At 43.4% G+C, this 13,228-nt stretch overlaps 1 protein-coding gene across 5 annotated transcripts in view; it reads right to left on the bottom strand.

The window, feature by feature from the left end:
• DCLK1 (doublecortin like kinase 1) overlaps positions 1-13,228 on the bottom strand; it is a 454,917-nt gene that overhangs the window by 147,800 nt on the left and 293,889 nt on the right. For 3 of the 5 annotated variants that reach the window (XM_088460208.1, XM_088460209.1, XM_088460210.1), the window contains exon 6: positions 10,310-10,404. In XM_088460208.1, the coding sequence (XP_088316334.1) occupies positions 10,310-10,404 (95 nt within the window). Of the gene's footprint in view, positions 1-10,309; positions 10,405-11,660; positions 11,739-13,228 lie in introns of those variants that run through there. The other 2 variants (XM_088460211.1, XM_088460212.1) reach the window with 1 other exon arrangement.

Below are 13,228 nucleotides of genomic sequence, written 5' to 3'. Positions count from 1 at the left end.
AGTAAGGGGAAGTGTGCATCCTTATGTTAGGTTGCGATCGCAATGCGAATGCAATCATTTGCATATCACCGCTATTAGCAACTGCGTTGGATGTGTATTAGCAGAATAGCGATCCATGCTGACTCAGGCCCTGAGTCCACTGTGATTGTTGTGACAGGCGTGGAAATCCCGATGCCTGCCATTTTACTGATCGAAGGACAGCTGCGGGGGAGGGAGGGATAAGTTAGGGGCTCCAGGGGGGGGGGACTTAGGGTTAGGCACTCCCCGGGAGGGTTAGGGTTAGGCTAGGGGTAGGGGGGCTTAGGGTTAGGCACCCTCGGGGGGAAGTTAGGGTTAGGCAACCCCCCGGGACTTAGTTTTAGGCTGCCGGAAAGGGTGGGTTAGGTTTAGGGTTAGGCACTTGGGGGGAGGTTAGGGTTAGGCACCCCTAAGGGAGGATTAAGGTTAGAAGGGGAGGTTAAGTTAGTAAATATAGAAAATACCTACCTGTCGGGATCTCCACTAACGGTCTTCTAGTGTCGGGATTTCGTCCGGTGGTATTTCGTACCGATCCCCAGCCACCAGTCACCTATAACTGATTAGTGTGCTGTTCCACAGCCACGCATTATAAACAAAAAAGTCTCTTAAATTTCCAAATATAAAACATAAATTGTAGATAGAGGCATTTTTGAATTTACTGATTGCCTACTGCTTTGTTAATTAATGCCTTGAATTATATTCCCATCATCTATGTCACCAGTAATTACTCTTAAAATAAAGTACAGCATGCTTATTTCTGCATAGAATAACAAAGGAAATGAGAGGTTTACTTTGTTACACTGGAATTGTTTTGTTGTTTAGCTGTGACAGTGATACAGCTAATGAATGTACACATCCATGGGATAATGCAATAATGCAATACAGAATGTTAAACGATCAAGTAGGAAATAAATTGCTATGGGCAATCTGTTTCAATGACCAAAGAATACTTATTCCTAGCAACCCATGATCAAACAGAGCTGCACATGAACGCTGGCTTACAGTACATGCCATACGGATTTAGATGTTACAATGTGTGGAAAAGTAAAATGCTTTAACACCAAGGATTTTCCTTCAGATGTAGATTCCTCAAAACACACTTTGTTGTTGATGGCTCAGTATTTGATGGTACTGTACATCATAATGGGATTTATATAATTATTAAAATAAAAGCTGGCTATATACTTTTTATTAAAATTGTGAAAAAAAATGCAAGAAAAAAAAAAAATATTTTTGGTGTGGTCTCACTGGTCAAGGGGCAATATGGTGCCTGATTCAGTGCTGCGCGCAATTCAGATGCATATGCTCGCGCATTGAGTGCTCGTAAGTAAATGTGGATCTCCGCCAGCATCTAAATGTGGTAGCACCTATGCTGCCGCAACGTTCTCAGCATTCCACATGTGAATGCAGCCGTCATCACTATCAGCACGCACCACACCCTATACCTGGTGCGAGAGATCCGTCTGAAATCGGTATGTACTGTACAGATAGGGCTATATACATTCAGTGCCCCAAACATGGCTGGTCCTAGTGGTATGTGGTGGAAGACAGAGGTTTGGTGGATATTGTTCCTGGAAAGTACTCTACATTGTTCTTTATATGTGTATTTACTGGGATTAGAACTCCCCATTCTATGAGACAAACATAACACCTATTTCACATGAAGTTCCCGCAGTCCACAGCTGGCTCAACAGCATCATATTCACCAACAACTGGACAGTTATGTGTCACCGCCTATTCATTCATTAGAAAGTAAATTACAGCATGTCTATTTGATGGTGTTATTCATTTCCTTGCTTCATCCATACAAGTGAGTGGTCAGATTTAGATAAGTCATTGATAGAAATCTGTGCAAAATTCACCTTCCACATGACAGTATTAAGGGGCTACCAGTGTGAGACCCAAACACTTGAAACAGAAGTGCATCTCTATGCCAGCAGGGTTTATGCATTTCATCCATTTGTTGAGATAAGTGAGAAGAGCAAAGGAAATGACCATTGGTCCCAATGCTTTTTTATTAGTCTATTATTTCATTGTGCCACCAATACCTGCCAGATGTGTGTAGTCCATTGTGCAATCAATCCCTCCTGCCAGATGTCAGCAGCCCACCATGCCAACATCCTGCCAGATGTCAGCAGTCTACTGTGCCAATAATCCCTGCCAGATGTGAGCAGTCTCCTGTGCCACTAATCCCTGCCAGATGTGAGCAGTCTACTGGGCCACCAATCCTTGCCAGATGTCAGCAGCCAACTGTGCCACCAATCCCTGCCAGATGTCAGCAGCCTACCATGCCAACAATCCCTGTCAGATGTGAGCAGTCTACTGTGCCAATAATCACTGCCAGATGTGAGGAGCCCACTGTGCCACGAATCCCTGCCAGATGTGAGCAGTGTGCTGTGCCAATAATCCCTGCCAGATGTGAGGAGTGTGCTGTGCCAATAATCCCTGCCACATGTGAGCAGTGTGCTGTGCCAATAATCCCTGCCAGATGTGAGCAGTGTGCTGTGCCAATAATTCCTGCAGATGTGAGAAGCCCATTGTGCCACCAATTCCTGCCAGGAGTGAACAGCTCACTGTGTCACAAATATCTGCCAGATGTGAGCAGCCCAGTGTGCCACCAATCCCTGCCAGATGTGAGCAGCCCAGTGTGCCAACAATCCCTGACAAATGTGAGTAGTTCACTGTGCCACCAGTCCCTGCTAGATGTGAGCAGCTCACTGTGCCACAAATATCTGCCAAGATGTGAGTAGCCCAGTGTGCCACCAATCCATGCCAGATGTGAGCAGTTTAGTGTGCCACCAATCCCTGCCAGATGTGAGCAGCCCATTGTGCCACCAATCCCTGCCAGATGTGAGCAGCCCATTGTGCCACCAATCCCTGCCAGATGTTAGCAGCCCATTGTGCCACCAATCCCTGCCAGATGTTAGCAGCCCATTGTGCCACCAATCCCTGCCAGATATCAGCGCCACCAATCCCTGACAGATGTAAGCAGCCCTTTGTGCCTTTTTTGGACTGCTTTTGGTGAAAACGTCTCTTGCACCCCAGTTTGATAGCTGCAGACAGTTAATTTGCAGTTACCACCATGTACAGTATTCCCTTGCAGTAAATATTAGTGCAGATAATCCAGGTATAGATCATATCAGCTACTGTTGTTGTTTAGAGGAAATATAGTTATTTGTTTAATAGAAATGAAAATAGAAATATCAGCAGTGCTCTGTTCTGTTGATCAAGCCCTTATACGTAATTCAGCAAAAATAGGGCTGTCGTATTTTAGAAGCAGGCAACAGTGGGACAAATGTCACAAACTTCTTAAAAGACCCCCTCCCCAACAATATTCAGGGCCATTGACCGCGGGGGCCAGGTACTAAAGGGGTGTGGTCAACTCAGGGAGAGGTGTGGTCATGTCCCCTTTGGGATAAAATTAATAGAAAACACTATGTGCATCCCCCCTCCCATCTTGGCGTTATATTATATACTACTATAGGATCTGGATATTCATGCAAACAACTCTAAAGCTGGGTACACACCTAAACGATATACAGTATCTGCAGTTCGACTGATCTGCAGATATATCTGCAGTCTGTGCAGTACATATGTTTCTGCATACAGACTGCCCGATCCGTCATGACTGACGTTACATGCCCCCTCCCAGTTGAACTGTCAATCACTGCCAGCCTGCGCAGCCGGCCAGTGTTGTGTGTACGTCTGACCGCCCGCACACACACAGCACAATGCCCCAATATAGCTGCAGATATATTGGGCATTGGCTATGCAGCACAGCCAACGCGATATGTCTGTGAACGACGGCATTCACAGATATGTCGATATGTCGGCCAGTGTGTACCCAGCATAAGTTTAACAATTGTCTTCCCCTAACATTCAGAGTCTCTTTGCCCATGATTGGTCTCTTTGTACGATGACTATCTATGCATTGTTCCCCATACATAACATATAGTAACACTGCAAAAACTGACTTGGTGATAGAGCTTTCAAAATGTATCTGACAGCCCATTGAGGAGGCCTCTTACATCAGTCATAGATGTCACACTTCTTTACATATGGGGCTGCCCACTGTATATGGAGGCAGGAACAAAGAGTAGTTGGAACACACCTGTGCAGAACTCACTGTTGTTTCCTTACTTGATGAAACGGATATACAGATTACATACCTGTGAATAACATGTTCTGTGTATGTATGCTCCAGGAAGCCAGACTACCATATGAGATGGATGTGAACTGTAACCAGGTCACATAAATGCCAAGGAACTAATTTCTCCCCCCCTTGGAGAAATACACTGGCTCACATGACCTTTTATGACTTTTCTCCATAATCCCATAGGCGATACGGGAAGCTCTATTCTTACACTGTAGACTAACGACATTCGGTAACTTTTAATGCTAAGCTCTTTCTTGCCTTTTTTATATAGGGAAAATAAATCTGCTTATAAAAGATTCTGAGCTGAGATCAGTAGACTTCTGCATAGTGTGGTGATTGCTTTTGGCAGAAAAACATAATGTGGACATCTTCTAGAAACTAGGTTACCACGGTAAGATTCCTATGTACACAACATCACGTGACTTCAAACAAAACTGTCTGGTGTTCAGTGGGTCAGTGAGTGCTCAGGGGGGAAATCTGACAAAAGTAAAAGGCGGAAACTGTGTATCCTTTTATGTAGCATTTGATTTTTCCAAAGTGTTGGCCACTAGGCACTGCAGAGATCTGTGTATTAAAATCGGGAAGTATTAACAGCATGTCCACACAGATTAGTACACTGTTTGTATTCCGTATAAAAGCAGTTCAAAAGTGCTAGGCCAGCAATCCCCCCTGGAAAATACTGTGCCGGAGCATGCTTTTGTTATGAATCGGTCTATAAATGGTAATATAAATATACATATGAGATATAGATCTCTGCAATGGGCACTTGGACTATATGTGGTCTGCGTGGGCACCGTATGTGCTGGGAACTCGGCGCTGATCAGACAGTAATGACTATGAGGCTCTATTGTCTGCTTGACACCTGGATCTTATCTTTCCATACTGTACATGATATAAACTAATATATCCTTTTTCTGTATATGGGGCCATTCCATGAAATATAGGACACAATACATGAAAATTAAATTGCATCACATCAGATGCCAAGACATTTTTAACTTAATTTCTTTCTATTAATGAACCTAATGTAACTGTCACAGTGTATTCAGCTAACTTTGGTGACTGGTTCTTTGTTGAATATGATGGAAAGAGTTACCCAGGTGAGATCAAGGAAATCAGAGGTGGTGAATACTTAGTGAGAACAATGGAGCAAGCTGGCAGCAACTGGAAATGGTCATCACCAGCAGATGAAATATTTTATACATCTTCACAGTTAATCAGGAAGATAAGCAGGCCTATTTTGATGAATTTGTGTGGATTCTACAGGTTTGAGTAATCAGAGCCCTTTGACTGGGGACAGAACTGTAACCTGAGTCACATTCATATGTAACATGAGTCACATGTCAAAGGTGATTTTAGGTATAGTTAGGATAACATTCAGGTTTTTTTTGTTTGTGTGTCAATCTTAAGTTTAGGGTCTTATAAGTGTATAGTATAACAACCATATTGTAAAAATAATTAGGAGAGCAGGTTGAATATATGTCCCTTCAGTTCCTATGTCCATTCTGTTGTAACATGAGTCACACATATAAACAGTAAACTTTAACTACTAAGAGTGTACATTTGTTTCTGCTTCTAAGCATTAATAATGACAAACTACGCCATATATTATTGTCATATTTTTAACATGTTGACTTTCAGCTTCTTTTTTGTGTGTGGTGCATTTAAACTTCTAAAACTTAACATAAAATGTAACGTGAGTCACATGGAATGACCCATAGTATTTATCCTGACAGTGCACTTATTTTCACAATACCACACATGACAAGTGTATACTGTAGTTTTAAGTCATTAAGAGCAGCATGCACTAAGTATTGGCATATCCTGTATGCACATCATGATAGTTAAAGATTTAGCTTATACAAATCCCAAACACACTTTACAGTGCATGATTCATATCACCTACACCTGTGCTTCATGCTAACACCCATATACATACACTCAGCGACGTACTAAAGAGACATCCGGCAAGTGTTTCCACTCAGTGACCCCCTCACATGATAGGTCCACCAATACTGACAAACAAATCCGGAATAACGTGAGTGGAGGAAAGATGCATCCAATCACCGAGGTTACAGCTTAACAGGGTTTATTCACTATTCGCTAGAAAAAAATAAGGTTGATAACGGAACATATCTCAAGTAAATGAGTCCTGAAGAATCAGCTTTACTCCTGTAAACTTCATCAAAAATCATGTAACCCGCTTATGGGGGCCAGTAAACCACAACATTCAAATGTTCAGGTTTGAGCCATTGAGGTAAAATCCATTGTTCAGTATTCAGCTGAATTCAGCTCAGATAATGCTCCTCTCCCATCATTAGGATAGTGTAGTAATCAATGGAGCAGCGCAGTCTCAGGGCACCACAAAAAACTGATGTGCCTCAGAAAGTGGCATCGCTGCACTGGCTCCTCTTTACCGTATGTGCTGTATTGGCATTAGGCATGCCACTGCTCCTGAAGCTGACAAATCCAGTAATTTCACATGAAATTACATGAATTTGGGGGAAGTACTAATGTGCTGGTTGAGACTGACAGGGGGGCTTACAGGTTCAGATGAGCTGTGTCTCTGACCCCTGCCACTGCTGTGCCTCTGACTCCTTCCACTACTGTGCCTCTGACCCCTTCCACTACTGTGCCTCTGATCCCTTCCACTACTGTGCCTCTGACCCCTTCCACTACTGTGCCTCTGACCCCTTCCACTACTGTGTCTCTGACCCCATCCACTACTGTGCCTCTGATCCCTTCCACTACTGTGCCTCTGACCCCTTCCACTACTGTGCCTCTGATCCCTTCCACTACTGTGTCTCTGACCCCATCCACTACTGTGCCTCTGATCCCTTCCACTACTGTGCCTCTGACCCCATCCACTACTGTGTCTCTGACCCCATCCACTACTGTGCCTCTGACCCCTTCCACTACTGTGCCTCTGACCCCTTCCACTACTGTGTCTCTGACCCCTTCCACTACTGTGTCTCTGACCCCTTCCACTACTGTGCCTCTGACCCCTTCCACTACTGTGCCTCTGACCCCTTCGACTACTGTGCCTCTGACCCCATCCACTACTGTGTCTCTGATCCCTTCCACAACTGTGCCTCTGACCCCTTCCACTACTGTGCCTCTGACCCCTTTCACTACTGTGCCTCTGACCCCTTCCACTACTGTGCCTCTGACCCCTTCCACTACTGTGCCTCTGACCCCTTCCACTACTGTGCCTCTGACTCCTTCCACTACTGTGCCTCTGACCCCTTCCACTACTGTGCCTCTGACCCCTTCCACTACTGTGCCTCTGACCCCTTCCCCATCTGTGCCTCCCACTGCTTCCCCATCTTGATCCTCTCTCCCCTACACCATTTGTGCCTCCCACCCCTTCCCCTTTCTATGCCTCCGACCCCTTCCCCATCTGTGCCTCTGACCCCTTTCCCATCTGTGCCTCTGACCCCTTCCCCATCTGAGCCTCCCACCACTTCCCCATCTTGATCCTCTCACCCCTATCCCATCTGTGCCTCTGACCCCTTCCTCTTCTGTGTCTCTTACCCCTTCCCCACCTGTCCTTCTGCCCCTTCCCCGTGGCTTGTGGCTGCCGAACAGAAATGCTACAAACAAAGACACTAATATGTTCAATGCCACATAAATAAAACGAAGGATGGTAGGTAAGAACAATTTTTCTTAAAAAAAATCATTAAAGCTTTTTTCAGTTCAAAAGGTTACAGCTGGCAATAACCATGCTATTGCTATATTGCTAGTAGTAACACCTGCCGGCTCTATGACTACCTTGGTATAGGGAATCCCATCTAACAGGAAGCATGGCAGTACTTATGCCAATGCATTACATGAAAATCATTCTGTAAAAATGCTTCATTCTTTGTAGTAGTAACTGGATAAGTGCTTAACAAGTTAACAAAAGAAGATTGTTATTCAGTACATGAAGTGGCTTGATCTTAAATATTTCCTTTTATGGTATGGGAGGAATATTTAGGCTTATTGCTATGTCCCAGAGAACCTGACATAAACCTGAGCTTAATAAATTAATTGACATAAAAGGCTTATTTAATTAATTGATCCCAGAGTAATTGATAAAAAAACATTAGTGCTAATATCAGGAGTAACACATTTATCCAAAATGAATAGAGAAAGGTTAATGTCTAGGGCAGTATTTCCCAACCTTGGTCCTCAAAGCACACTAAGGACCTCATTCAGAGCCGCTCGCAAAATGCGAGCGCTCGCTCTGAATGAGGGCGGCTGCTTCACTGTAAAGAGCCGGCCTCCTGGCCGTTCGCTAAGCTGTGGGTGACCACCCACAGCTTTAGCGAGCGGCCAGGTTGATGGTCGTGATGGTCAAGATCATCGCGACCATTGGGGGTTGCGACGAGACCCTTGTGGTAGGCAAGCCCCAGCGAGCTTTCGGCTCTAACAGAGACGGAAGCTCACCACTGACATCACAAGTGATGTCAATGGGGCCGCCCCATACGGCAGGCGTTCCTTCGGGAATGCCTCCGTTTGGCCAGCCACTCCCCCACCCCGCCTACAAAACGGTGCGAGCTGTCGATCACCATCGACAGCCGCCCCTTTTGTAATGAGCCCCAGAGCGAGAGAATTTTGCTCTTGCTCCGGGGCTTGCGCACGTGCAGTGCGGCCGATGTGCGTGCGCAGGGCCTCAACATCGACCCGCTTGCGAGCACTCAGCGCTTGCGAGCGGGTCTGAATGAGGCCCTAATAACGCTTTTATACCTAAATTCCGGGCCTGACCCGGAGGTTGGAACAGGGTTCCAAATCGGATCAGACCTGGAATTTAGCCAGCGCCGACCCAGGATATTCCCGAGTCGGCGCCGTTCACACTGGAGCCGGGTCTGCAGTGATCTGGCTCTTCCGGTGTGCAAGTGGACGCTTGGATATGAAGTAATCTCCAAGCGCCACTGAAGCCGGCCAATCGACCCAGGAACCAAACCTGTCCCCATTTACACCAAGGAGCTACCCGGGTAACCCTGCAATAACCCGGGTTTTAGCTCTGGTGTAAAAGGGGTATTACAGTCCAGGTTTTAGTGATATCCATGCTTGAGCACAGATGGTTAATTCAAAATAACTGAGGTACTAAATAAGACACCTGTGCTCAAGTATAGCTATCCTTAAAACCTGGACTGTTAGTGTGCCTCGAGGACCGTGGTTGGGAACCCCTGGTCTAGGGAAAGACAGTGTTAAAAAAGACAGTACAAGTATACTATGTGACAGCTAGAAAATACTGAATATAAAGAGTAACCTTCATTAGGGAAGTGACAAATGTCCTATCTTCAAAGACAAAACATTATTAAAAATTCAAATTCTTGAGCAATTTTGAATATCTGTTGATGTGTCCACATTTGTTTCGGTATTCAAATAAGTGACTTTTGCACAGTGAGATGAACCAACGACTATTTTGATTGGCTGCAACCTCATTAAAAATAATCTTACATTTTCTGCTAATGTTGCTCATTTTCAGAGCACTTTCTTAAATTACTTTTTTCAGTATTGGATTTCCAGGACCTGGCTGGCTGTACACGGACCCTGTGCTCATTTAAAATGTAGGGCAGTAGTTTTTAGAATGAAAACTGCAATGGAAAGAGCGCACTATTAAATACAGAAAATGTGGCTTATTTTCTAAATCTTATCTCATTTTATGTTACTGTGATATATAATAAATGTGGAAGTGATATTCTAGAAACATTATTTATACTGTCTATCCTGGACGATTGCATCCACCTGTAGTACTGTACCGACGTTCATTTTCTGAGACGCAATATAGAGAGTCCCCTTGGATGTGTGCTATACACACATATGTATATATATATATATATATATATATATATATATAATGATGCGCACACACAGATACTAGTAAGCAGGTTGCTTAAAACTGTGGCCCACAGCACCATGCTCCGTAGGCAAGTCAAGCATTATGTTTTCATCCCCAATTATGCAATTGTGACACATTGAGGCCAGCTGAATAATGAGGCCATTCCTGTTTCTTCTGGCACCATATAGTTCTGATTTTCTGATTGACACATGACAGTGACAAAGGAACACATTGCACTGGAAGTTTTCGCAACAAAATTGCACTGAATATTTTGCCAACAATGAAAAGTGAAGAAATCAAAACTGTACCCTCTGTTTCCGCAGACTTCCGGGGCTTGTTGGCGACGGGCTTGGTGATTTCCCAGAGCGAGGGGTAGAAAGCTGGCTTCCCGGAGTTCCATTGACTGAGAGAAGGAAAACAAATGAAGAAAGCGTGTTCATTAAAAGATACTTTAATCATTGTAAGATCGAGCTTGACTCACTGAATCAAAATATAAATAAAAGGTTCCCAAACTCTGCCTTTACAGTCCAGGTTTTAAGGATATCCATGATTGAGTCCAGATGGTTAACTCAAAATTGACTGAGGTGCTAATTAAGTCACCTGTGCTCAAACATGGATATCCTTAAATCCTGGACTGTAATGGCAGAGTTTGGAAACCTCTGATATAAAGTGTTGTGATATCATTGTGCCTACCCTAAAAACAAACACCCATTCTACGTCAGACCATTCACAAGGCATTCTGCAGTATGTACAGGACAGGATAAGGATGGGAAGCCCAATCCTCATTCAGATACAATCAGTGGCTTTACTTTTACATTGACTAAGATAAATGATTCAGGGGGAGATGTACTAAGCTGTGAAAAGTGATAAATTGGAGAGTGATAAACTACCAACCACTCAGCTCCTAACTGTCATGTTACAGGTTGTGTTTGAAAAATGACAGTTAGGAGCTGATTGGTTGGTAATTTATAACTCTCCAATTTATTACTTTCCAGAGCTTAGTACATCTTCCCCTTAGTATTACACAACATGTTTACCTGCCATATAAATCCAGCAATATTAATTTATCCTGTGAAAGCACCAAGATCTGAAAGCTCTCAGTATACATAAATATAATGATAAAACCACGCAATGATTCACTGTAACTATCTGTAACATCTATCCTATTCATTCATCAAGCTACATTTTGTAGATTGGTGGATGAATGAATGATTGAATCAATTAATTAAGCCTTTCATATTCATTAACTGCAATTAAAGTAATTTCTTCTTTTCTTTGCTTTAAGCTGTTATTCATGAGAAGAAAACTCTAACTTAAAACTTAAAAGTGCACCATTATTTTTCAGATATTACATTGTGGAACCCCCATCATAATTTAACTAATATAACTGTTTGCCTGCTTAAATACTCTGCACATTGTGATGCATTGTTCAGTGCTGCAGACTGATACTGACAACTAAGCAAAAAATTAATACATTCTAAAAATAATAATTTTCTTCTTGTAAATAATAATAATAATAATAACAACAACAACAACAACAACACTGTTAATAATAATAATAATATACTTTTGTAATTTGTACAAAAAACCCCAGCAATTTACAATTAAATAAACTGTTATCACATATTTTATTTGCAGAAAATAAGCCATTTAACTTACCTTCTATTAGCTCTAACATTGGTAAGGCTTTTGTGATTAGACAGAGTAAGCAGGTAATATAAAAAATAAAGACAAAGGGAAAAGAAAAGGCTGCTTTTTACTTAAGCTGTAGCACAGTGGAAGAGAGGCAGCGAGTAGCTTATGCTGCCCATACAGCCAGCTGAGTGAGATACAGGATTCACAAGCAGATGCTTTTAATGCGTAAGCCTGACGTCTTCCAAAGTAGCAGTGGGAGGAGCAGGTGCTGTCTTAGGGCTACATGAAAGGTGTCAGTTAGGCAGACGGCTACTGCTATTGGAAGGGACCACCCCACATACACTGATTCTCTCTGTTCCTAATAAACCCCCAAAGCCTCAGTAATTTAATAACTCTGTAGTGAATCATGTGGCTCTTCAGGGACAACAAAATATCAAATGACTCATCTGGAAATTGAAAGGACAACAATTCCTAAAAACCATCAATGACTACCAAAACACCAATAAAGGCAATGTTATAGCAACTATGGATTCCGGCTACATCAATCAGTGAACAAAAGCAAAAACACTGCAGGACACACACATCTATATATTTCTTTCTTTCTGTCTGTCTATCTATCTATCGTATGTATCGTATCTATCTAATCGTATATATATATATATATCTAATCTATCTACACACGCACAAAAAATATTATATCATTTGACTTGTACAGACAACAGATAGACAAGATTCATGAGCATGAATTGATGAATTGTGTGTATGTGTGGTAATAACTTTCCACTGCAATTCGAGCTTGTACTCAGATTGTATTGTTTACAAGATAATCTTCATTAACATGACAGGTCCATTTCATATATATATATATATATATATACATACATGCATGCACCCAGTTTCACTGAAAAGGGATCATACTGTATATAGCGGTTTATAGCTGACAAGAATAGTACATATGAATACATAGTATCTACATTTTCAGAAACAAATGTATACAGGTTGTCATTGGTTTAAAAGGGGTGTGATATGTATTAAAGCCGGCCGCATGGTTCAATTCCCGACAGCGGCTGCCCGACAAAGGAGGAAATCCTGATCGTCCTAAAGATAAGTATTTACTAACCTAACCCAACCGCCCTAACCATAACCCTCCTTAGGGGTGCCTAACCCTAACCTCCCCCCCTGTGCCTAACCCTAACCCCCCCTTTAAGTGCCTAAATCTAACCCCCCCTTCCCCGCTGCCTAAACCTAAGTCCCCCGGGGGGGTGCCTAACCCTAACCTCCCCCTGGGGGTGCCTAAACCTAACCCTCCCTCCCCCTAGCCTAACCCTAACCTCCCGGGGGGGTGCCTAACCCTAAGTCCCCCCCGGTAGCCCCAAACCTAACCCCCCCGTGCGGCTGTCCGCTGCGGCGCCCGGCATCAGCTCGATCAGGATGCCGGGCGCCGGTCTCCAGACGTCGGGCAAATGACAGGCGTCTAGATTTAGTCGCCTGTTATTCGTCCCTAGTCAGGATAAAGCAATCTGGAAGCCGGCGGCCGGCATTTAGACCGTCGGGTTCCAGACTGCATCCCGTTTAAAAGCTAACATTTAAAA

Source organism: Taudactylus pleione, unplaced genomic scaffold (assembly GCF_031769625.1).
Source record: "Taudactylus pleione unplaced genomic scaffold, aTauple2 ptg000043l, whole genome shotgun sequence".
NCBI lineage: Eukaryota > Metazoa > Chordata > Amphibia > Anura > Myobatrachidae > Taudactylus > Taudactylus pleione.
The sequence above is the reverse complement of the archived record's forward strand: the minus strand, read 5'-3'. Positions and strand labels throughout refer to the sequence as shown.